Source organism: Pogonomyrmex barbatus, unplaced genomic scaffold, assembly GCF_055798465.1.
Source record: "Pogonomyrmex barbatus isolate J1 unplaced genomic scaffold, ASM5579846v1 scaffold2, whole genome shotgun sequence".
NCBI lineage: Eukaryota > Metazoa > Arthropoda > Insecta > Hymenoptera > Formicidae > Pogonomyrmex > Pogonomyrmex barbatus.
Genome location: NW_028297116.1, coordinates 2,504,583 through 2,530,061, shown reverse-complemented (window position 1 = coordinate 2,530,061; position 25,479 = coordinate 2,504,583). Strand labels below are relative to the sequence as shown.

Below are 25,479 nucleotides of genomic sequence, written 5' to 3'. Positions count from 1 at the left end.
TATTTTAATGTATGTAAAATAAAATTTTATTACTCTGCATAGAGAAATTAATTAAAAATGCTTGTTTTGTACATAAAATATTTTTAAAAACAAAATCACAAATCAGAAAAATGTATTATTTTGTAGAAACAATTATATAAAGCAAAATATTTAGTTGTTAAAGAATGTCTCAATTAAATGATTTTATTGACGGCACACTTTTTTTCCTACTACACCAATAGTATAATATTACATTAATATTATTTAGTATTATTTAAATTTATAGGTATTTTGAATGTCATAAATAAAATGGCAGAAAAGTATCCATCGCCAACACAATTTTATGTGGCCCATAAAGTACTAGTTGGAATATACGAACCAGATCAAATAAAGGTAAAGAAACATTTTGTTTTATTTTGTTATAATGTTTTTAGTATAAATAGTATTTAAAAATTTGTTTATACATTATAAAGAGATACAAATCTCAATTAGAAATTCCCCAGATAATATTTAAGATATTTTATAATATGACCAAAAGACTTGAATTTAAAATTTTTCCCAGGCAACACAGACGTGCTTTTATGTACAGATAAACATTCATGTAAACTTAACATACATTATTATGTAAATTCAATAACTTTTGTGATTTTATATTTATTATTAGCTAATCTAAGATATAAAATTACTGAATAAAATTCAATAAAAAATTTTAAATACAACTTATTAATTTTATATAATAACTTGACTTTACGTTCTGATAAAGATTGCACTTACTTTATGTTGAAATAATAACATAGTAGATTATATATAAAATTAGTATCATTATAATATTCTCGATATTATCACAATATTATATTATTAAATTAATACAAAAATTTAAATAAATCGGGAGATACGATATTTCTTAAATTTAATACAAATTTTTTTAATGTATATATTAACTGCTCGAATAAAATAAATGCATGTAAATTTAAAAAAAAATAATAATTTATCATGTTATAGATTGTCTTACGCAGTAAAAATTGTTTAGACAAGAGTATAATATATAAATATGGTGAATCATTATTTGGCACAGGATTATTGACAGCTCCTGGTATGATATATTTACAACTAAAGTACTTAGTTTTTTAATTATTTAACTTTGTTTTATAACAATCCAGTTAGCAATATATTAGCAATTTGCTGGTAGATGGACAAATTCGATTAGATTTTGATTGCAATCTGCATTCAACTCAAGATTTATCTAACTTGCTGGCATGCTATATCAGCAAACTGGCAGCAGAAATTGATCAGATTCTGATTCGCCAAACTTCCGAGTAGCAGAGTCTACTCGGTTTCCGTCGCCAATTTGTTCGCATTGCCTGCAGGTTCTATCATATTTTTGACAGCAGTTTGGCAACATAATTAGATAAAACAGATCCTGGAATTGGAGTTACTTTTCTGAAATCTCTATCAAAAATTTGTAGCAGGTTCTGCTCAAAATCTACTTGCGCAGATTTGGCTATCTGTGGGAATATAATTAATATAATTAATATATTACTTTTTTCTAAGAACCTCAGAGAGAAAAGGCCAAAAACGAGCACAAAGAATATATAATAACATTTAAAAAATAGCTTATATGTTAAACTGAAAATCTAACAATGTGAATCGGCCCTCAACAGTTCTAGATCTGCCTAGCATTGCTAGCTCTAACATTATTTCCGTTTTGGTCTTCGATATTACATCTATTAATTACTGCGCCTCTTCGTGATTGTTGCATAGCCATTGCGATCTGACGAATTTTTTATCGACATTCAGAATTCACTATAGTATGTTAATTCTGACCTTATATTTTGACATCAAGACTTTTTATTCCTCTCGAGATTCAACTTATTTTCATCTACGAACGACGAATAATTGTTAATAATTTTTTAAAAGACGACGACTGTGCTGATCGATTGCGAAGACGTTTACAGACTTTTGTGAATGCGTATCCGTCACCAATTTAGATTACTTTATTTTATAAACTTTTTGTCATTTTTCGTATTACTGAAGAAGACTCAGTGCAGCCCGAAACGTTTAAGAAGTCAATTATTAGGATTAAACGTACTATCGATTCGCATTGTTAGATTTTCAGTTCAATATATAAGCTATTTTTTAAATGTGATTATTTATTCTTTATGCTCGTTTTTGACCTTTTCTCTCTCAGATTGTTATCTATCTCACGAGCTTTGACATTTTATTTATTTGTTACTTTTTTCTACTTAATAAACGTAAGAAATATAACTCTATCATTATCTGATAAAAATTTATTTACATAGTGTTATATCTATAACATTCAAAATTTATTATTATACAAAATATTGTTATTTGTCTATTAGTACTTATTCTTATGTTATATTTTATTATACTTATAATTATTAATATTACATTTTAATATTTATTGTTAACAATATCATTTTCTTAAAGCATTTTTTCATATTAATATTTTTTACACTAATTTGCTTTAATATTATGATCATTATTTTCCTCTATATAGATATAACTTTATAATAATTATTTCAGTATACATATGGACGCGATCTCGAAGAATGATAGCACCAATCTTTAATGCATACATGTTGAAAAAATTTTTTAAAGTATTTGCTAAAAAAGCTTTAATACTTAATGAAGAATTAGAGCAAATTGCGCAAAATAACAATGAAATTGTCTTTCTTAAATATATAGCAAAATGTGTTTTAGGAATTACATGTGGTAAGATTATAAAATTTAATATATTTTTATATTATATATATATTACAACGATATATAAGAAACACAGATAGCTTCCTAAAAAGTATTTGAAAAATTAACACTTTAATGCATTACAATCCATTACAATATTGATTACAATACAATTTCGCTTTACTAATTAAAAAAAATTAAATGCTATAGAGTTTGAAGTTTAATGAACATTATTAATCAGATTCATTGCTTTTACTCAAATTAGTTGTCAATTGTTAATTTGTTATAAATTTATAGTATAAAATATCAATTTATATTATTTATGCGTTTATTATTTAAGACACTTTATTAAAGAGATCCACACAATATAAACACAATATAAACAATTATGTAATATAATTACATGTAATTACATGTAACTTAATTGTTTAAAATTAATGTTACATACTTTAAAACAAATAATAATATTAATAAAATATTCAATTTTACATTGAATATTTTATTAATATTATTATTTGTAATATTGACACAATTTTTTCTTTTTTGAAATTATAAGACGTTTTGTTTATAAGTGATATAAACATTATTAATATATATGCTCATTATATATTATTTTAAAATAATAAGTTATTTTCTTATGTGTTATTATATTAAGATACTATGGACATTAAGATGGAAACAGATATTTTTCATCAGTTTATGAAAGCAATAAAAAGGTAAATCAATTTTTTTAATTTTTGCAATTAACAAATCTGTACATATGAACAAAATTTTTATATTTTCTTAAACAATTACATTATGATATACCAGAAAATTTCTGATAAGCCTAAATATCCCAAGCTTTATATATATTTTGATTCTAATTTAATAATTAAATATCTTTACATGTATTTTAATAACTAGATCTTAATTTTTTTCTTGTTCATTGACCTTTTTCTTCCTATTTATTTGTTCTATTATTTTATTCTATGAATTTCTAAAACATTACAAATCATGAAAGAAGGTTATTTGTAATAAAAAAGTTATTTGTAAGAATTCTTTGTGGATTTTTTGTAAATTCTATCTAAGATTTTAAATTAAATTGTTATAAATATATGCATTACAATGTAATTTTAGAAACAATAATTTTTTATATCTATAAAAATTAATAATTATAATTGGTTCAATTATAAATTTGTAATGTTTATACGTATACAATAAAGTATTTGATATCAATCATGTAATATATGAATAGATTGTATGTTTATATGTGTGAGAAGATTAAACTAAATAAGAAACTTTTGTGAAAACAATCATTTTACAAGTTTTGCAATTACTATTACATGTAATGAGTTATAAATTAATAAAAGTCCGCAAATAAGCATTTAGAGACAGAATACTATTACATGTATTCACTGCTAGAAGCGTGCTTCTTATTATTACTCTCTCTTTTTTTTTTATCACATTTGTTCATCGTTGAATTACGTGAATATACGTTTCGTATGTAGTTCTTTGTTAATTAATATTTCATTAATTGCGAAAGCAAATAGCAAAGGAATTTTCTACTCAATTTAATCCGCTTTACTTGCTATATATGTTATGCAATTCTGATTGAATGTCCTCTGTATACACATATGTAATAAAAAGAAATACATCTTACAGATTAAAGGAAATTGCAAGATATCGATTCTGGAAAATTTATTTACATCCTGACATTATATTTAATCTCACTGCTACGGGACGCGAACAGAAAAAGATTTTAAATTTTATGCAAGCTGCTATCGATAAGGTATATATAAAATATATTTTCTTAATATTTTACATTACTTTATTCACAATATTTATTACAGATGATACAACAACGGATAAACCATTCAAATACAGTCAAGTACAACGATGACTCTATCGGTAAGGCTATCATTATAAATGCGTATATGGCGTGGGAAGGGGGACATCGTACGTACATGTGTATGTGTGTACGTGCATGCGTGCATGTGTAATAAATTACATTAAATTTATAAATTTGATCATAAGATTATAGGATCTTTACGAACGGAAAGGATTTTCAAGGAGAAGCATGAAGCATCTATTTGTTATTTGAAAACTAAAACTTGAAAACTAATAATACATCATAAATAAAACTTTTATAGCGATAATCTTTAAAGATTTTATGACGTATAAAATGACATATAAAATGTTGCAAAATGTATGACAATTTCCTAAAAGTCACAATCTCAAAATCTTAGAAATTAGACAATATCCCGAAAGATTACAATTGCAAAATATAAGAAAGAAGATACTATCTAGAAAATTATAGACTAGAAAATATATTGAGTATATTAAATTTCAGAAAAAAATAGACAATTTAATATTATATAAATATAAAAAGAAAAATTTAATTTTATATAAATATAAAAAAATGTTAAAACTGCAAACGTTTAAAATAGACATGTAAATAAAATAAATTGTTATTTTCAGTCTGACTTAACAGTCACTGTTATTTTCATATAATAGATAGGCAATATGTTTAAGACAATATGTTTAATCAATTATTGTCAGTTCGTGTTGATTATTTTTAATTTTAAAATATTTGAGAAAGATTTTCATTCTGTGATAAAGAATCTAAATAAACACAAAGTCCAAAAAAATTTTACCAAAAATGCGACAAAATATGTCTCTGATTTTACTTCAATTGTTTTATGTTCTTGATTAAAAATAATATTTTAAATTTTAATTTGCGCAAAAAGATTCATAAAGAATTATTTTACGACAAAAAACATAGGTTCTTTGATCCCAACAAAAGTCCTATAATCTTTTTAAGTTAAATAAAGAATAAATAAGGAATTTATTAATAACATTTCTTTTTATATAATACAGATTGTAGCTCTCTCGATATGCTGATAGCATCATCTCATATTGAAAAATTTACGAGAAAGGAGATTTGTGATAATATTATAACGTTGATAATAACTGTAAGTACAATAACATGATTACAATAATATTTGCTAAATGTTAATTCTACAAATAGATAAAATATTTTTACATATTTTAGTATCTATTTTACATATATTTTTCAAATATTATTACATAGGGTAGTGACTCAATTACCTTTACAACTCATCTTGTGATTTTTATGTTGGCAAATTTTCCAGAAATACAGGTACGTACATGTTATTTTGAAATAACAATATTTTATATATTATTATATAAATAAAATTTGTTCAGAAATATATTTCACATTTTAACTTATACATTGATTGATAGAATCATAACTTCTAAGATTTAACATAATATAAGTGATATATTGTAAATCTAAAGAATATTTTCGTTAGACTTACATTCCAGTATGCAATCTGTTAGCAGTCTGAAGTCAAATTGGCGATAAATTCAAATAGATTTACCGACATATCTAGAATCATATCAGAGTCAACCAGAGTCCATTCTACTGTTATTAGATCGACAGAGTTTACAATCTCTGAGCAATAGGATGATGATAGAAAGCAAACAAAATCTGCAGTATGGTGCAATTAAATCTATTGAAATGACAGATCTATCATACGCTGTCATTAAATTCTGTAATATTTCTATTAACAAGCTGCTTATAGAATCTACAGATATGCAAAATTTGCTTTTGCAAATTTATCTAGCCACAAATATATCACTTATATTGTTAAATAAAGCTGCATTTCACTTTATTTATAAATAATTATATTGATATTTATTTGTTGTAATTTTTATTGTGATTTAATTTAAATTTTGATACACTTTGATAATTTTGATAAATATTTTTAAAAATTAAGTTTTTCAAGAAATATGTTTATAAGGTTTATAGGTAAACTGATAAATAATTCGGATGGACAAATTACCAAATTTCTTTTAACTTATGTCGATGCAAATGTTACATTCTATTTACATTAAAAACTGTTATAAAATTATGCAACATCTTGATTGATCTTTATTATTATCAATTTGATTATAACGAAAATAAAATCATGTTTCAATTAATACAAATTATATAATACGTTGTACATAGTAGAAAATATGTGTTACATCATACAATTACTCACAAATTTTTAATCCCATGACAGGAAAAAGTATATAAAGAAATGCTGGATATTTATGGTATGGAAACTCCAAATACTACTCCAGTGAAGTACGATGATATACAACGTATGCATTATTTGGATTGCGTTGTTAAGGAAACTTTGAGAATTTTCCCTACTGTTCCTCTAATTGGACGGAAATTAATGGAAGACTTAAAAATAGGTGAGTTTGTTCATACAATTTTATTTGTTATAAGTAATTATTGTTAATTTTAATTTTATTTCTTCTGAAAATTTTTAACAATTTAAAGTACGATCAATTTGAAATATAAATATAAAAATATTAGTAGTTTAGTATTACTATGGGGAGAGGACTATTATACTGACGCTGATTATGATGATCACTGGCGCCAATCCTTCTTAGAGCTTGTAACGTCATTTTTCTAGTTGAATAATTGTTTTTTTATAATGATACAGTTGTAGATAGTAGGATTATTATATTATAATTTTAGGTCAGAGAGACATTGAAGATATAATCTGATCAGGTGTCGATTATAACACCATTTTGTTTCTTATTTTACAGAAGCAGATGTATCTAAAAAAAAAACGCTGGGAATTAAAAAAAGATAAAAACTACACAATGCAATATACAATATAAAATTTTATTAAATATAAGATTAATATATAAGATTAATATATTATTTAAAAAAAGTAATATGAAATTTTTACATAATGAACGCTGGATATTTTACATTTAAGTCATCACATTTGCTTTTACAAAATATTGTATGTAATTTTAAGTATAATTATATTATGGAAAGAAATCTTGGAAATCTTGGAATCTTCTATATTATGGAAGATAAATCTATTTCGAAATCGTTTTTAGATTAGATTTCTAATACTTTAGTTTTTAAATAGCTATATAAAAATTGAGTAGCATCAGATCAGGTGATTGTGGCGAAAAATTAATAGGATTATTTTGTCTATTTGAAGGTGTGCGCTGTAGACAAATGTTTTATCATTTATAGATCAATTTTCTAAACAATTCACCAAACACTTAACAGTCGTAAGCGTATGTAACATAGGTGTTTCTTACATTCGTGAATATTTATAAATAAATTTCATTAATTATTACGGAAATTGCAAGTGATAGAGAACTTTTCTATTTAATATAATCTGATGTATCAATCTCTATCTGCCTACGTCTATTAATTATATGACATTCTATATAAATGTTTACTTCAATTATTTTTTTAGTCTTTAGTTGTGACATCAGAAGCAAAAAAAAATGCATAAAATTCCTACAAAATATATTATAATAGAAATATTCTTCAATAAAATAACATTTGCAATTGATAGAATAGATTTATAAATGTGAAATGTGAAATGTGAAATGTGAATTGAAAATTACTATTTGCTTTAGTTCCTACTACTATACTATCTTAATATTATATCTACTACTATACTATCTTAATATTATAGAAATATGTTTCAGGAAATCATATTTTGCCGAAAGGGACAGATGTTGTTATACCAATTATACACTTACATCGAAATGAAAAATATTGGCCAAACCCGTTAACATTTAATCCGGATAGATTTCTTCCAGACAAAATAAAGGCAAATCCCTCATATTACTATATACCTTTTAGTGATGGTCCAAGAAATTGTATAGGTAAACATTAATAAAATATTAGTAGAATTAAGAAAGTCATAAAATAAGTAAATTTAGCTTATATATGAATAAAAATTTACAGGTATGAACTATGGGATGATTGCTATAAAAGTTATTCTAGCTACTTTGGTACGAGCATTTATATTCAAAGTAGATAAAAGTATAGATATAAAAGATATACAGTTAAATATATATATAATATTATCTACAATTAAACCTTTAAAGATTAAAATAGAAAAACGGGATCTACAACAAAATAGCGTGAAAATATGTTAAACGCAATATAACATATAAAATATATAACATATAAAATTTTCTGTATAATTTTTTGTTTTTATCAGATATATTGAAGCATAGAGATTGCAGCCTTAAAATAGATTTATTATAGCTAAATTAGATTGAAATTGTACAGTTTACAACGGATTATAACGATGTATAACAATTTGCTTCAAATATGTGAGATAGAATCCTTTACCAAAAACAAATACAAAATCATATATATTTAGCTACACATATATATTTAACTCGAAACTCAAATTCTCTTTCAAATAATTTATATACAAATCTCTTTATAATAATAATAATAAATTTAAATTATTCTTACTAATAACTTGATATTACTTGTTTGTTTTATCTTTTATTAGTATAATAAATGGAGATATTGCATAAAATATACTAGATATATTTACTAAAAATATTTTTAATATTTAAGTTTATTATTATTATAATCAGAGTTACTTATTTATTTTGTATTCAAGCTTTTTAAGTTCATAAATTCAGTTTTATCTAACGTCTTAATAATATAGAAAGGTTACATATTAGGTATATTATATTATACACACATTATATTATATATTAGTAATATATAGTGTTGTTATTCTTCTCTTGTGTATGTACAATTCTGACAAAAATAATAAGATTAATCGAGATTGCTTAACACTGTACTTAGCATAACTTTGTTTAGCATAATTTTAATCATTTTTGAAAAATTCTTATATTGTATTAATAACTGTTTATAATTGTATTGCGTATGTATGCGAGAAATTTCCTAATATCCATGGATCCTGGCCTCGTATCTCTTCTCGCAGGGATGTGATTTTAAGTTTGTAAAATTCAAAAGTTAAGTTTGTAAAATTTGCGACACTTCCTCTTCATTTTTATAAACCCACATCGTTGCTTCGAACTTACGTTACCAACTTCAAATATTTTTTATTTTTCTGTGAGACTTGTAGTCTTTTCTTGGATAAACAGTTAAATTATTCGTCGTACGTTAGCAACCGATTCCATTCTTTTATTCTATATAACTTTCTTTATTTTTTTCGTAAACCAATGTATGTACCCAATATTTCTTCTTGGTATTCACCTATAATAATTTGCAAAAAAAAACAAGATTTTTAATTAAATGAAGTTACATTTTAGCGTGATTAAAGAATGGTAAATGACGTAAAAAAAAATATACAAAATCTTGCGATTTTAATTTTGTAAATATAAGGAATCTGTTCATAATTATATCTATAAATATATCTCAAATTACTTGAAATTACTTTGTAAACACACTGAATAGTAGATAGACCTATGTTTAAAAATTTTATTTACAAAAAATGTACAGATATAATTAAATAAAAGATATAATTAAATAAATTTTTTTCGAATGTCTACAGTAATATAAATAATTACAGATACAAACATATTTTTAATAAAAAAAATAATATATGCGACAGAATTTGAACGCGCGATCAAATATATACAGAGTCCCGCCCGTATATCGGCCGACTAGACTCATTCTTTAAAAATCAATTTCTTCGAAATATATAGGCCATTGGCAAGAACGGTCGGACACGTTTTTTTTCGCTCAAAAACAGCCTGTATGAAGCACATCAAAATTCTCTGACCAGTCACTTGGTATTCCCCTTGTAAGTTGTTTTCATTGGGATAATTCCATTCATTTCTCACTGGAAATTGGACTAATTTTGTATAGAATTATATAATAATTAGTTTATATATATATATATATATATATATATTTATATTTATATTTATATTATATAAATTATATATTAATATATATATTTTTTATATAAATTGTGTGTGTGTGTGTGTGTGTGTGTGTGTGTGTGTGTGTGTGTGTATGGTGTTTATATATGTTTTTATATAAAAAAATTTTTTAGCGAAAAGAAATTTTTTACAAATACACTATATATATATATATATATGAATATATAAAAAATCAATATGTTGAATATGTCAATGTTAATCAATACTTCAGACTATAATAAGAGAAAAATTACATAAACGTAATATATACATATAATTACACATATAATTACATATAATTACATATAATTACATATAATTATATGTAATGCGTTCTTCATCCCAATTTATGGATGTAGCACGGATATGCACCACATCTATTTCGCGAGACACGATTTTATCGGCAGTGTCGCAAAATAGATGTGACTTATAGTTATAGTTCCACGAACTCAATTATAGATGTTGGTGGCGGTAATGTACGGCGATTTCTACGGTGTTAGGAAAAAGGTCGGGATGACCGCTCTGCATCATCCAATTCGTATATGTAAGATGGAAGGTTGTGTGTAGTTATCATGGATTTCAGAATAATAAATTTTATTGATAATGTTCTTTAATGAAAGGGTTTAATGAATAATCCATGCCATTTTAAAAATTAAGTTGCAGAATCGTGAGATTCAAGGAAATGTCTAATTTACTCGTACATAAAAGTTTAGAATTATTGGGTTACGAAAAAGATTTGCAGAAAGGTTAGTTTATTAAGAATGCACGTGTACACGTTCACGAATCAACGCACTTGAAAGGATTTATTTTGTATGGAAATTTACAGAACAAAAAAAGAAAAAGAAGAAGAAACGTAAGGATATCAAATACAAAGGAGCCTTGGATCTAATTCCTCCTAAACATAGGATCATTTCCAAAAATGATAAGACAGGTTATCAAATCATTTATTTAGATGTGTATAATTTTATAAACAATTTTCATCTTAAAACTTACTTCTGCATTTTTCATATAGACATTACTACAATAAAATTATTGTAATAATTACAATATTTCATAATTCTCATAATTATATTATTAACTTATTTGATATTTAGAAAAAAATTAAATAAAATCACACAAAAATTTTCTTTTCTTTTTATAGATCTTGGCACTATTTTGGGCAGATCCAGCAAAACTACTGTATATGAAACCCAGAAACGCTTAGCTACTCAAACAGATACTACCGATGAGAATGTACAACAACTCCTTTTACTTAGCAATAATAAAATAAATCCTGGAACGACGAATAATGTACGAAATATTAATCATGTTTTTTACAAACATGATTAATTAACTTATTAATATTATATTTCTCATATTATATTTTAAATTATTTTGCTTAATATGAAGTTTTCCAAACCTCTCACAATTTTTATGTTCTATATTATGGTCTTCATGTATATGATTTAAAACTATAAATATCTTTAATTCTATATCCTTAAGAAAATTATCAAAAATTTACAAAAATATATTTTCAGCTGTTGCAACGTGCTGTTGGAAAGAAATATATTCAACAACAAGAAAAACCCAAGAAATCAGAAAAGACAGCTTTCACGGAAGAAGACTTTAAGAAGTTTGAGCAGGAATACATTGGATAAAATTAATAGTATTATCGAGTCACAGAGAACAACGCGCGTTACGGCAAAATTAAGATAGAAACGAGATATCGAGAAAGATGTTTGATAGCGATCGCCAAAAAGGAAAGGCAATATTAATATTGACGTTTGTCTTGTTTCTTTATTATACTGTTTGGGTAATTGGTTTGCCATTCATCGACGACGATAGATTGAAATCTATTTTTTACTCTCATCATTTAGCCTTGATAATTCCCGCAAGTCTCGGGCTAATTTTTATCGGTGGTTTGATACTCTTTACTGTGTATCACGTAAAACCGTATTTATTTCATAAAATTGAGAAAATGGAATAACAATTTAGTAGCAAATTATCAAAACACACATACATCGATGTCCTACGTTCCATTGTCGTAATGCGTCATCGTACATATCACGTTGAATAATACACATATAACTTGTGATATACAACGCATGAATGTGAACGCTGTACTGGTGAATGTTGATTACAAGTTATATAACGATATTACATTCCATGTTTTAATTTGTTTAGGTTGTTCGATAAAATGAATTTTCCTCTATATCACGCTGAACATTGCTATAAAACTAGCAAATTAAAATTGTCGAAGCAGGTAATCGTCATTGGTATATCTGGGGCAACCTGCAGTGGAAAAAGTACGTTAGCTAACAAGATTCACAATGAGTATCCAACCTCTATTATGGTGCGTCAAGACGATTATTTTTTACCTCCCGATGATCCACGTCACGTTAAAATAGAGGAATTAAATCACATGAATTGGGAGCTAATAACGAGTCTGGATATGCAGAAGATGTATTCAGACGTTGTAAGAATATTCACATCTCGTAGAGAAAATGCGTCGGGTTCAAAGATATTATTGATATTGGATGGCTTTTTGCTTTTTAAACACAAGGCCATCACGAATTTGTGTAATTGTAAATATTTTTTAACGTTGACAAAGGAACGATGTTGGGATCGAAGAAAAAATCGCATATATGATCCACCCGATGTACCAGGATATTTTGATAAAGTAGTTTGGCCCGAATACGTAAAGTACGAAAATGAAGTTAGACAAAATGAAGAATTGTATGAAACTGTAACTTTCATCGATGGATCGAAAGATCTGGAAGAAGTTTATGAAATAGTTTCCAAGGATATTGGTGAATTGTTATCTTAAAATTGTAACTTAGTTTAATTATTTTTATGATTAAATTTAAATGATATATATTATCGCACAAAAAGAGAAAAATTTTCTTTCACATAATCTCTAAAAAATTCCCAAAAAATTAAACGATGTTTAACATTATATATTGCTTAAAAAATTACAATAGAAAATTTCTTGATATTTTTTCCATAAATTTTTTTTTTTTAACTGAATTAACTGAAATTTTACTTTTATGTTTAATATGGTGAATATTTGCCAATCAATTTGTATATATTCAAGTATGGGCATGTCATTTAAATTGAATGTGCATTAAGTATGTGGATGTCATTTAAATTCAATAATTTGCAACGGAATATTGCAGTACATCAATTTTCATAGCTATGAATATTCAGTGATGATGATTTTAACAAAATCTTTTTTTGCATATATTACAAGTTAATTAGCAATTTAAAACTTTTTGTATAAAATGAATCTATTATTTTATAACAATGAGCATGACATGAGAATGCTTAACTACAAAGAAGTTAATTATTTTATGGATAATTATATGATTCATATGAACTTAATTTCAAATTGTTACAGAGATTTTAATAAATGGATAATGTGCCATATACGATTGCTATAGATTATATACGTGTGAATAATACAATAATATAATATTGCAGTATGTCATATTTAATCTGTATTATAATGATAATATAAATAAAATCTCTGTAACGTATATACAGGTATATATAAAAGAATCTTATTCATAAATCGTGTTTACAAAATAGGCGACATATGAGTCGCAAAAATATTTCCCTAATTACTATCATTATTCAAAAAAACAAGCTTTCAGATACTGAAGTCTTGACTCTCAACAAGATTTTTCGTGATTTATCACTTTTTTAATAAAAATAATACACAACGACATGTATATGTTACATAGAATAGGTGTTTTGTTTAATTTGGCCCTGCGCATTCGTAACATTCGTTGGTGCAGGTCCAGCAGCTTGATCGTCCTGATCGTTCTGTCCACAAGCTTTGCGAACGTATTGCGGAGTAAGGACAACCTCCTCTTCCATTTCTAATACTCGCTTATCTAGTTCCGTACATGCTGCCATTTCCTTTTCAAAATTTGCAAGCATTTGTGGTGAATTGTATTTTTCAGGATCGTCATGAAATACTACCATACCATCTTTCTGATTAATAGTTGCAAAAATTTCACCGTCTTCAATCTAAAAATAAATAAGAATACTAATAAGTAATATTAATCTATATATTAATGAATAATATCTATATTACAGATATTATACGCGAGTGTGTTTAGTGTTTCGTAACAATTTATGAACAAATCCTTTTGTTTATGGAGGGGAAAATGTTTTTTTAATAAAATTATTTTAATGAAAAATTTGAATTATATAATTCTTTTAGTTGCAAAGAAAATGTTTTATCAAAGAATCGCAATGATTCAAAAGCAATGATTTCTAAAGCATTTATATTTATATTTTATAATGACAAAAACTCACCATGTTTAAGATATACTTTTCGGCTTCAGCGGGTCCTGACAACTGAACTCTACTCGCGACATCACTCAAGCTAAGTGTCAGGAAAGTTTTGGTGAGCCTCTGTATGTTCTTCTTATATAAGTAAGCGAGCACCTGCTTTACAAGTCCCAAGTTATGATCTCTTACAAATATTTGCTGATACTTGGTGATAATGTTCTGCACTTCCTCGCAGCTATTGACCAGATAGGCTGTAGCTAATTCTTGATATTGTTGACTCAATGGCTTGATATATCTATTAATCACTTGGCTCGTGTACCTTGGTAGATTTAGTACTTTTCCATGTAATATTAGTGAGATCAAAATATATTTTTTATAGGCCTCCAGCATGATATAGCTAACCGCCATTGCAGGTGTCGTTACACATACTTCAAAAAAATATAATGCCCGATCGTAATTTTTTAGTGCTGTATATATCATACCACCATAATAATAGTACAATAAGAAATATTTTGAGTCAAACTGGCCTCCTTCCTGGCTAATGCCTGTGACATCTATGTCAAGAAACTCAAGTGCTGGCTTAAAACATTTAGACAGAAGGCATAACTGACAAAGATCTGCGTGTATTGAGGTTAGCTGACTGTCGAACAGTTGTATTTTGCGTATCGCACGACGCAACAATTCAATTCCACGTAATGACGTTTTTGATTCAACTAAACTTTGTGTAAACAGGTGACACAAATCTGCATCTATAAAAAGAATTTTATTAATCATAATTAATGACAAGGTTGGATAATAAATTAAATAAATATCTTGAAAAACTTAAAAATAAAATTACAAATTTTTATTTTCAGAGATGAAAAATATCAATAATTGAGGAAAACATAAACAAAGATATTTTAATATAAAAAAAAGAGGATACACTTACATGTATCTGGCGCAAATCTAACTTGTTCTCCATTACAACCAATAATAAATTCTTGAACTTGATTAAACAAGAGTTTCTGTGCTTCAGGATTATTTCCTCCATTAGGATTGGGCAGTGAAAATTTTGCACAGAGCACCGCCAGAATACCCAACGAATGTTGTTGCAAATCCAACGTTTCCAAAACATTGTCCAAATGTTGTCCATTTTTTGTCAACACCTCGACACTTTTACTTATAATGTCATATAATTCCCTGAAATTGCCTATAAATGCAATTCGATTAATTTTATAATCCTAATCCTTTTTTTAATTATTCAAGTATCCCTTTATATACAGAGATAAAAACTTGATAAATACACAAATGGCAAATCTAAAGTTTCCTTTCAAAAGAATTATTTTAGAATTTCTTGCCATTGAGGTTAAGTTCAGCAATTTCGCAATGTCTGCAAAGGTCAACCATACCTTGTTTCGAAAGCGTGCGAACGTTATTTACAAATTGCTCCAATGCCGATGCCATTATTGTGGACATTCTCTTATCATCACCTCTGGTTAACAGTCGGCGATAGCCTACATACAGAGATTACATTCGCGAGCGAACATTCAGCTGCAATGACGTTTCGAATCAAAGATAGAGAACGTGATAGAACACACCGAACGCATCGAACACTAATGCACTCTCGACTCTCGACCAGTATTACTATCAGGGACGCTTTCTCGCGCATGCGTATTTAGATGCAAGTTTAATGAAGTATCACGTTTTAGAAGAAAAAAGGTATTACTTGGTCTTTTACTGAAATTTTTTATATTATATTATTTTATATTATAAGATTGTTTATATAATTATATAAAATTATATAAAATTGTATAAAAATTTAATAAAATATAAGATAAAAATTATATAAAAATTATTTAATTATATAAAATTTTAAATATAATTAATATTAATAACCTACAATAAAATTAATTTTTTAACAAAGTTATATTTTTGTAAATGTAAGGAAAGAAAGTATATAATAAAACATTATGTGTTTAAAATAAAATATTTTATTTGAAAATTACGAACATGCTTTTTAATAATCCCTTTTTGGTTATGTATATCTATATTATATTTATGTTGAATAACAAATAATAAATAATAACATTTATCTTTAATAATAATTAATAATATTTAAATATTTGCCTTACTTATCTCATCCTAGCGTGGAGCACGCCAAAATTTTAATGTCTATTATATACGTATGTCATGTTACAGCCCTAGATAACTATTGATCATAATACGCATGCGCGAAAAAACGGTCCTAATAGCAACACTGCTCTCACGCACTCAAGCTCGATGCTAGCGAGAGGGTAGAATCACAGACCTAACCGTAACCCATAAAAATCGTAATGCAGAAAAATTGACCAATCGCGTATCCTTACACATAATAGAGAACAAAATGGCTTCTTTTAAATTATACACGTGATTGGTTTGTTTCTTCGATACTTCGCACGTTAACTCCGTAACAAAGAGATTTCATGCGGACTAACAGCGAAGTCGAACAGTCGAAAGAACTTTGTTCCTGAAAAATAGAACCGTGAGCTCTGTGGACGCGGAAGCCTTGAGAGACTGCAAGTCACATTCGATTCTCGTTATTAGCATTTGCTATAAACGCACACTCGGTGCTCGACGATGCTCGAGAGTCCACAGAACCAGACGCGCGCGAAACGAAACAGAATGATCAACGATGGGCCAAAATGGGCAAATATTTCGCCTTGACCTTGATGACCTCGCACGCAAAAATGTTAAGTTTCAGATTCGCAATTATAACAATAATAATAGTAATCTGATGAATAATACAATAACAATAATAAAGTATGAGATACGGAATATAATTATATAAAAATATGTTTTTATACTGATGCTCGACGCTCGTTTTTAGCATCGAAATAGGTGACATGATCAAAAGTGACCATTTAAATTTCACTATTCTGCGTCAACTTTGATCACGTGTAGGGTTGCCATCCGTCCTCTTTTTCCCGGACACTGTCTTCTTTTTTAGGGCGTCCAGGGGGAATTCTTTGAAAGCGTCCGGGGTTTCAAGAAATCTAAATATTTTGTTTTGATTCTTCTCGCATTAATGTGCATTATAGCACCAAATAGCACAGATATCACATAAAAGAGTTAAAATTTTTTAATTTTAATACCTAATAAAACTTAAACTAAACCTATAATAAAATTTTTTATTTTAAATCAAAATAGTCTGTATTTATTTAGAATCCAGTTCAAATTTCTCTTTGCTCTGAATACTAATGAACAATTAGATGTGAAATAATGATTCATTTATTGTTTCTAATCAATTTGATTAATTTAAGCGCATTTTTTTGTCCGAGGTTGCAACCGAAATGTCCGGGGTTTTGGCTTGTAAATCCTAGTTTTGAAAATTTTAATATGGCAACCTTAATCACGTGTGACTTATTTTGACTTATTGTGTGGCTCATTATCTAACAATGAACGTCGAGCGTTAATATTTTTATATGAATGAACAAAAGTGATGATTTCTCTGCCGATCATCATTTGTTTCAACAGTCGTTTCGTTTTAATTCCCACGAAGCAACGTGAAAAAATTCTTTGGAATTGTTCGCGTTCAAAAACAAAGACACTTTGAGAAAATGAGAAAAAGTTTTTAGTAATGGAAATTTCCTATCCATAGCATCTATCATATTAATTCTGTTGTTTTATTCGCGAATTTCTACTTAAACAATTCGTTTTATTTAAAAAACGCAATAATTTGATAATTGATGCTTGAAAATCTTCAATTTGGTAACTTTGTCAATGTTCAATGTTTTGAAAAAATTTTTTGAAAAAATACTTATAAAATGCTTCTCCATTCAGAAGAGATATCGATACTTTCTCTAGTTAAAAAGTTTCGTTAGAGACTCATTAAAAGCTCGTTTATCGTTTCTGACATCTCACCCCCCTTCGACTATCACTTACATTGATAATCTGATAATTTGTCGGTCGAGAAACGTTTTTAATTTCCTCCGAGAGGCCAAGATAAAATTCGCATGGTTCCTCTCTTTTCCCCTCCCCTTTTGTCCATCCGCGCCGCCGACAAACCCGACAAACGGGATTTCACCCTGCTCGATAATTTCGTTGCTAGGTAACCAACAATCGGTTAGCCGTCGCTAACAATTGATAACAGAATACCGGGAATAGGAATTTTGCACAAGTGCGCTTTGGTTCCCGAGGAGGAATGTCGAGTACGACGTACGACGAGCTTTGGAGGGCGGCTCAAACGTCCCTCGCGGAAACGATTCAGGCGGACTCGGTACTCCAAGGCGCGAAACCGCAAAAGGATCGTGGAAAGGCGCGGGATCTCGTCTCGGGATTGTACGTGAGGTACAGCCTTATATGCAACAAACTCGAGCGATGCTACGACCAGATGGTGCAGCCTCAGAAGCGTCTGCTCGTCAAGAGATTATTGGACGCGAGCCTGGGCAGGGTGTTGGAGTTGAAACACGAGCTGGTCAACATCGATCTCTCGGAGCACAGCTATTACGACGACGCGCTAATCAAGTGCGGCGTGACGCCGCAGGAGGCCGAGATCCGGGTGCCGAGGTACTACAGACGCGAGCGAATCGCGGAGATCGAGGCCAGACGGAAATTCATAGAGGATACGCTGCGAAATCTTGGCGCGCTTCACGAGATCGTTGTGCCCACCAAGATTACGGAATCCCAGGCTGTGCGGCTTATTCAGGTATTCAGGTATCGCGGAAGAGTCACGAGAAAGCTGCTAATCTGGCTTTCTATTTTTACGGCGTTCCCCAAAAGGATCCCACAGGGCCCCAAAAGGAAGCCAATCTTGATGGATCCGAGCGAATTCATTCCAACACGTATTTTGCGATCGGCAATTGAATCGAGCTCGATCTCGATCGAGGCTTGTCTTAATTTCTACTCTTACAAAAAGACCGTACGGGACCATATAGTGGTCCCTTTATATTTTCAATTTTAATTGAACTGGAGCAATAAGTGAAATGTTTTTATATGTATTTTAGAAATATCTTTCTTCCAGTTTTCCATTTTTTCCATTTAAATAAATAGGAATACATTTCGGCTGTGTATTAAAATAAATTTAAAGGCGACCCCGCCATCTGTGCGATTATCACATTTTGTATTTTGTCGCACGTTCCGGCTTATCTCTTTTTATCTCTTTTTGATATAATATCTCTTTTTAATGTAACATTACTTAGATCTTGTAGCTCGAGACCAATGCTGCTTTCGAATATCGATATTCCGCGCCTTCGTATTTATTTATTTGTACGTTTTCCAAACTATTCGTAAATTTTGATGCTTCAGGCGCACGAACGAGCGCGACAAGGTAGAGTGCGGTATCAATTTATGAAAGAAATTCGCGAGATGAAAGAAAGATCGACTACCAAGCCAGAAGTAGAAGAGAAAGATGAAGCGAGCGAGAAACTCGCAGCACTGAAAATTCAAAAAGTATGGAAAGGATATATTACAAGATGCTACATTCGCAAGAGACGCCTCGAGGAGATGCTACTTATAGGTAAGAATTAATCGTGACGTTTGTTTTTCCGTTTAAGAAATAATAAAACTCGATCGCGATTTTCGCGATTTTCGCGTCTGCTAAATTTATCCAGTCGTAATAAATTTCCCTAATCGGTTTTCATTTGAAAAGGGGAAAAAAAAAAAACAAAATTGAAAACGAAAACATTACGAAAATGTTTCAATAATTTTCATTCCCATCTTTAATATAAATCTTTAATATACATTTGTTCTCTCGTTGAAGAAGCAAAAATATTTGCCGCATTTTACTCGATATATGCCAAAGTGTTAATTTCTTATTTATTGTTCAAGGAATGCTACAACCTAGTCAAGTAATCACGGAAAATGTCAGGCAAGCGGAGAGACTGAAACAACAGAGATATGAAAAGCAGATGAATTTTCAACGGCAATACGAGGATCTGATTGTAGAGATCACGGAGAGAATTCGCAAAGAGAGGAGTGCCATCATGGAGGAAAACATAAGAAGTGAAATTCGAAATTGGATCGATACTTATTTTCAACAAACCGGAAAAATACCTGACTTGCCATCCGCCGAAAGCGGAGGTTCGCGAATGATTTTCAGCAGGCAGGTAAGATATATGTATACATGTACATCGCGCGCTTAAATTCACACGAAAAATTATTAACGTACATTTCAATTGAATCATATCCATTTTTATGATAATTAATTTTTATGATAATTCAAAATGTTTGAATTATATTATACACAAAAATATAATGAAATAATTATCAAATTGATCAATCGACATGAAATTTTATTTTAATTTTTACGATTTTAAAATGTTCAACTTATTATGTGTCAAAATTTTTAGTGATTTAAAATCACTGAAATAATTTTGCTATATCATTTAATTATAGCAGTTGTTCTTGAACAACAAAAGTATTCTTCTTGTTCTTTTTGTCACAGGGAACTGAAAGTACTGTGAGTAAATCCACAGCGATATCATCGAAGGATTCAAAGAAATCAAAACGCTCAAAATCGAAGAAAGATAGCGAAACGGAACAGTCGGAGGACGAAACGGATTTGGGATTCAAATCCGTCCTCTCAAACTTTTTACCGGAATTGATTCACGCGAATCAAGAGTATCAGGACGTCTGGAAAGATAAGGACGAGTCCGCGAATCCGATGCAGTTGCCTTATCGCGATATGATAGAAGCGGAAAAGACGAGGGAAGTCGAAGACGAAGTTAGAGTTATCGTAGATCAGGCGATGAGAGGTAGATAAAACTGTTCCTCAAAAGAGAGAATGATCATGATCAAAGTTGGCATAAAGATCCCAATTCAATTTCATTTGAATAAGTTTGTTTTTTATTCAATTGTTTTTAATTCAAAATGTTCTTTTCTCTTCAGCTATTATTGAAAAGTGACATACTCTATTAATGTTTTATTTATTTAATACGTTTTTTATTTAATACGTAATTTTTATGTAATATTTGCGGTGTAATAATTAATCATTCATTCATTTATGCTAATTAAAAATTATTGCAAATTATTGCAAATTATTGCAAAAGAATACGAAGAATTATTTTGCACCGCAAGAGAAAATGATATTCTTTTGTTAAGATTAAATTTAGATTAATACGACAAATTTTCCAATGATTGCGATTGATAATTATGCAATACGATATTATGATTAGGCGATATAGAAGCTCTTCAGCTTGCGTTAGATAGAGACAAAGGTTTTAAAGGAAAACGTGCGAAGAAATCTCAGAAGCGAGTTCGTAGGAGCGGAAAAAAAAATAAGAGAAAAAAAGAAAAAGATTTGACACCTGATAGAACGACCGAGTCTCTTTTCGAGGAGCTTGTTACGCAAGGAATTATTAAATTTCATCGTGAAGTTTCGCTAAACGAATTTAAAGGTGAAAAGTCTTTTGCAAATTACGATCTTCGTATGAAGGAGAAGGATCCTCTTCCAACACTCGGTACATTTAAATACATAAAAAGATGTGTGCATTTAAATATATTAAAAAATTTAAATTATTTGCCGTAACAGACAAAAGCTTCTCTTTAACGAGTCTTAGTGTCGGTCCACAATAAATATTTAATCTTTAAGCCGTAAGAAATTGACTAATCATAGTCAATTATTCTTTTCATATTCGATTATAATTGGTCAATTTCTTACGTCTTAAAGCTTAAATCACCTATTGTGGACCGACACTTAAAAAGAATATTTTTAAGCTAAAAAGATATTCTTTTTAAGACTTGCTAAAGACTTGCTAAAAAAATTGTTTCCAAAATATTGCCGAATCAGTTTGGAGCATATTTTACAATTACAATTAATTAAATTTCCATAGGCGACATAAGACAATTGATCGCCGAATACTGCATACTTCCGCTGGGCAGTCAAGTCCTAAGAGAATTGACACCTCTCGTGAAATCAGTCCTAATAGCTGGTCCACATGGCAGTGGCAAAAAGCTCTTGGTGAATGCGATCTGTACGGAACTTGGAGCTACACTCTTTGATATTACGCCGGCGAATATCGCTGGCAAATATCCCGGCAAGTCAGGATTGATTATGCTTGTCCATCTAATTTCAAAAGTTTGTATTAGAGTTTTAAATAGATCTCGTTAATCGGATATATATGTATTATATAGTCTGTGAATAATTACTCGATTTTGAAAAATTATCCGTTTATATATTAAAATTATAGTACTTGGATATTCACACGTATGCGAATATCTCAATCTTTCGCAAACGTCACGTACGAAATTATGGAATAGCAAGGATTCTCCTAAATTGGATTTATAGCAACGTGAGAATTTGTACAAAGAACAAAGAATAATAAAATTGCTTTGGATTATTCATTTCATACAGTTGTTATTTGATTAGAAAAATTTAAAGAGTTTGACTGGTTGTGATATTTAAGCCATCATTTATGAAATATATGATTTTGTAAGAATATCCTCTCAAAGGTATCGCGATTACTGCAGCCGTCAGTGATCTTTATGGACGATGCGGAAAAGCCATTTGTAAAAAAAATAGCAAAAACGGATAAAACCGATCCGAAACGTTTGAGAAAGGATCTACCAAAATTAGTGAAGGGTATCACGGGAGAAGATAGAATTTTGCTTATTGGGACGTCTAACAAGCCTTGGGACGGCGACCAAAAGCTCTTATATCAAACTTACGACAAAGTCATATATATTCCTAGACCAGATTACGGCACTGTGTCTCTTGTATGGAAAGATTTGCTATACAAAGTGAGTTATGTTGGATAAAATATTTGAATCTACATCTCACAAATGGTATAAAAAATTGTCGTCCTTCACTAATCATTCAGTGATTTAGTTTATTTCGTCGAATATAATTATTATTTCATGAAATAAATTTTTTATACTAGTAACTAATAATTTATTTTTACATATGAAAAATCGTGTTATGTTTTTATTTTTAGTATTCGGGTATTAGTCGACAATTTGATATATCGGCGATGGCCAAAGCATGTGACGGTTTTACAATAGGAACTATTTTAGCAGCGATCAGTGAAGTCAGTAATTTAAATTGCAAATACCAATGTTATTAGAATGATAGATGAAGATGATTACATTATCTGTTTTGTAACCTTTTTTGTTTGTACATTACAATACAGGTAATGACCACAAAACGTATGGTACAACTACGAACACATCCTCTAACGCATGCAGAATTGATAAACGCATTAAGTTTTAAAGATCCAGTATATCGAGAAGAGGAAGACGCATTTCTAGGTTTGTGATAACGCACAGATCATAAAATGACAAGTATTAGATTTTAGCAATTTTAAATTTCGAGATTTAATGTTACAGCTTGGTTTTCTAAAACGCCAACATGTCGACGAAAACTAAGAGCTTTGGAATTGGAGCTAGAGAAGTTGAATGAAGCAAATGATTCGCAAAAAAAGAAAAAAGGAGGAAAATAGTGAACAAAATTGTTTCCTCATGTAAAAGAGTCTCTATCTTATACGATACATTATCGATGCATGCATTATCGCTATGAAGAGTATACATAATCCATTCATATTCATGTAACAATCGATAAGATACGATCGTTTCTATTTAAGTACGCTATACTTATATTCTTTTTATAACTCTGCTCATTCAATTTTCAAATTTTTTTTATAAGATTTATAAAGTCTATAAAAAAAGGCAAAAATATTTTGTGCGAAGCGATCGTTCAATCTACGATGATGAAATCATTTTTATTTAAGAATAGATAAAATAATATGTTTATTAAGACTTTGATTTTTTATAATTTTTCTGAGATTTTATCATTAATGGCTTTATAATTAAATCTTTAATACATAGAAAACAAAAAGATTTTCTATTCATTGAGATTCAGATTGATTGATTCCTTATTTTATATACGTACTCATAAAGTACCTAACAGTTTTGCATAAAATTGTGTGCGAACACATGATCTTTGCTTTTATGTCATAGGTTACCAAAAGTTGACAAGTTATTACCATTTGATTGTTTTTTCAAAATAACAACTAGTGTATAAAAATGTATAAAGTATACAGTACAAATGTACAGTATACATATCTATAAAGCAAGTATTTTCTATAAAGTAGCACAATTTTTTACAAATAAAAATAACTTTATTTACAAAACAAATATTTTATTTATATATATAGATATATAGAGTATGGGGGGGCACATACACACACACACACACACACACACACACACACACACACACACACACACACACACACATACCGCACACAGAGAGAAAAAAATTAATTTCATATCAAGATTATTCTCATATATAAGCAAAAATATTATAATCTTCTTAAAAAATTTTATTTAATTCTTTATATTAATGCAAATATAGATATTCTCATATGTAAGCAAGAATATCATAATCTTCATATAGAAGATTTAGAGTTGAGCAAAAATAGCACTTGCATCAGTACAAATTTAATAAAATCAAGACAACATTTTTAAGAGGATTATAATATTGTTGTTTATATACGAAAATATTTATTTTGATTTGATAAGATAAATTTTTTTTCTGCGTAGATTATCATTTTTTATCAGTGATATATAATATTTGTATCTATTGCATATTCATAATGATTTTGTAAATATATTGTGAATAAACTGAATCACGACTTGCTCGTGTGAACTAGTCGTGTGATTTTGTTCACATAATCGCTTCCACGTGATACATTGCGTGACGAAGCATACGAGACTGCATGCCGAATAATCGATTATCTCAGTGGCATGTATCTCCGTCACGAAACGACATTTCCCCGATATCAATGTCGATTTTGATTAGAGCAACTGCAATTCGTATCGCCGTCGCTCACAAAG

The 25,479-nt window shown here is 28.7% G+C and overlaps 5 protein-coding genes across 14 annotated transcripts in view; 4 read left to right on the top strand and 1 right to left on the bottom strand.

Moving 5' to 3' along the window:
* The window catches only part of LOC105430344 (cytochrome P450 4c21-like), a 14,057-nt gene extending 4,410 nt beyond the window's left edge, over nucleotides 1-9,647 (top strand). For 2 of the 4 annotated variants that reach the window (XM_089076254.1, XM_011643862.3), the window contains 11 exons: nucleotides 266-372; nucleotides 982-1,072; nucleotides 2,524-2,712; nucleotides 3,338-3,398; nucleotides 4,324-4,450; nucleotides 4,512-4,569; nucleotides 5,539-5,633; nucleotides 5,753-5,821; nucleotides 6,750-6,927; nucleotides 8,200-8,379; nucleotides 8,462-9,647. In XM_089076254.1, the coding sequence (XP_088932380.1) occupies nucleotides 266-372; nucleotides 982-1,072; nucleotides 2,524-2,712; nucleotides 3,338-3,398; nucleotides 4,324-4,450; nucleotides 4,512-4,569; nucleotides 5,539-5,633; nucleotides 5,753-5,821; nucleotides 6,750-6,927; nucleotides 8,200-8,379; nucleotides 8,462-8,655 (1,349 nt within the window). In that variant the 3' untranslated portion in view covers nucleotides 8,656-9,647. Of the gene's footprint in view, nucleotides 1-265; nucleotides 373-981; nucleotides 1,073-2,523; nucleotides 2,713-3,337; nucleotides 3,399-4,323; nucleotides 4,451-4,511; nucleotides 4,570-5,538; nucleotides 5,634-5,752; nucleotides 5,822-6,749; nucleotides 6,928-7,216; nucleotides 7,467-8,199; nucleotides 8,380-8,461 lie in introns of those variants that run through there. The other 2 variants (XM_089076255.1, XM_089076256.1) reach the window with 2 other exon arrangements.
* A 1,280-nt stretch (nucleotides 9,648-10,927) lies between these two features.
* On the top strand, nucleotides 10,928-12,616 carry LOC105430345 (uncharacterized). Its single transcript, XM_089077043.1, has 4 exons — nucleotides 10,928-11,159; nucleotides 11,240-11,344; nucleotides 11,555-11,703; nucleotides 11,931-12,616. Exons 1-4 carry the CDS (start codon nucleotides 11,096-11,098, stop codon nucleotides 12,048-12,050), a joined length of 438 nt encoding a protein of 145 aa, XP_088933169.1. The 5' UTR covers nucleotides 10,928-11,095; the 3' UTR covers nucleotides 12,051-12,616.
* Nrk1 (nicotinamide riboside kinase) lies at nucleotides 12,590-13,291 on the top strand. The gene has a single exon (XM_011643864.2). The coding sequence runs from the start codon at nucleotides 12,590-12,592 to the stop codon at nucleotides 13,217-13,219; it is 630 nt and encodes a 209-aa protein (XP_011642166.2). The 3' UTR covers nucleotides 13,220-13,291.
* Nucleotides 13,292-13,861: 570 nt separating this feature from the next.
* On the bottom strand, nucleotides 13,862-16,317 carry CSN3 (COP9 signalosome subunit 3). The gene is made up of 4 exons (XM_011643865.2): nucleotides 16,080-16,317; nucleotides 15,620-15,880; nucleotides 14,716-15,440; nucleotides 13,862-14,424 (listed from the first exon to the last, which is right to left on the bottom strand). The coding sequence occupies exons 1-4, from the start codon at nucleotides 16,144-16,146 to the stop codon at nucleotides 14,128-14,130; spliced, it is 1,350 nt and encodes a 449-aa protein (XP_011642167.2). The 5' UTR covers nucleotides 16,147-16,317; the 3' UTR covers nucleotides 13,862-14,127.
* Nucleotides 16,318-17,074: 757 nt separating this feature from the next.
* Nucleotides 17,075-25,317, top strand: LOC105430348 (dynein regulatory complex subunit 11). Of its 7 annotated transcripts, none has more exons than XM_089077035.1 (11): nucleotides 17,075-19,354; nucleotides 19,954-20,164; nucleotides 20,476-20,753; nucleotides 21,092-21,401; nucleotides 21,822-22,043; nucleotides 22,479-22,723; nucleotides 22,836-22,937; nucleotides 23,098-23,385; nucleotides 23,580-23,672; nucleotides 23,775-23,892; nucleotides 23,971-25,317. In XM_089077035.1, exons 1-11 carry the CDS (start codon nucleotides 18,851-18,853, stop codon nucleotides 24,081-24,083), a joined length of 2,484 nt encoding a protein of 827 aa, XP_088933161.1. In that variant the 5' UTR covers nucleotides 17,075-18,850; the 3' UTR covers nucleotides 24,084-25,317. The 7 variants fall into 7 exon arrangements, with proteins under 7 accessions (XP_088933161.1, XP_088933164.1, XP_088933162.1 ...); XM_089077034.1 differs by having other exon boundaries at nucleotides 17,076-19,354; nucleotides 21,822-22,106; XM_089077037.1 differs by having other exon boundaries at nucleotides 18,870-19,362; nucleotides 21,822-22,106.
* The last annotated feature ends 162 nt before the right edge of the window (nucleotides 25,318-25,479 follow it).

Bases quoted from the DNA above. Each gene is read 5' to 3' on its own strand.
- LOC105430345 (XM_089077043.1), top strand. From the start codon at position 11,096: ATGTCTAATTTACTCGTACATAAAAGTTTAGAATTATTGGGTTACGAA. The intron at 11,345-11,554 runs GTTATCAAATCA...TTCTTTTTATAG, and splicing joins TTCCAAAAATGATAAGACAG to ATCTTGGCACTATTTTGGGC. The intron at 11,704-11,930 runs GTACGAAATATT...ATATATTTTCAG, and splicing joins ATCCTGGAACGACGAATAAT to CTGTTGCAACGTGCTGTTGG.
- Nrk1 (XM_011643864.2), top strand. From the start codon at position 12,590: ATGAATTTTCCTCTATATCACGCTGAACATTGCTATAAAACTAGCAAA.
- CSN3 (XM_011643865.2), bottom strand. From the start codon at position 16,146: ATGTCCACAATAATGGCATCGGCATTGGAGCAATTTGTAAATAACGTT. The intron at 15,881-16,079 runs GTATGGTTGACC...TTGCATTTATAG, and splicing joins TCGCACGCTTTCGAAACAAG to GCAATTTCAGGGAATTATAT. The intron at 14,425-14,715 runs GTGAGTTTTTGT...ATTTATTTTTAG, and splicing joins AAAAGTATATCTTAAACATG to ATTGAAGACGGTGAAATTTT.
- LOC105430348 (XM_089077034.1), top strand. From the start codon at position 18,851: ATGTCGAGTACGACGTACGACGAGCTTTGGAGGGCGGCTCAAACGTCC. The intron at 22,107-22,478 runs GTACATTTAAAT...AAATTTCCATAG, and splicing joins GGATCCTCTTCCAACACTCG to GCGACATAAGACAATTGATC. The intron at 23,893-23,970 runs GTTTGTGATAAC...TTAATGTTACAG, and splicing joins AGAGGAAGACGCATTTCTAG to CTTGGTTTTCTAAAACGCCA.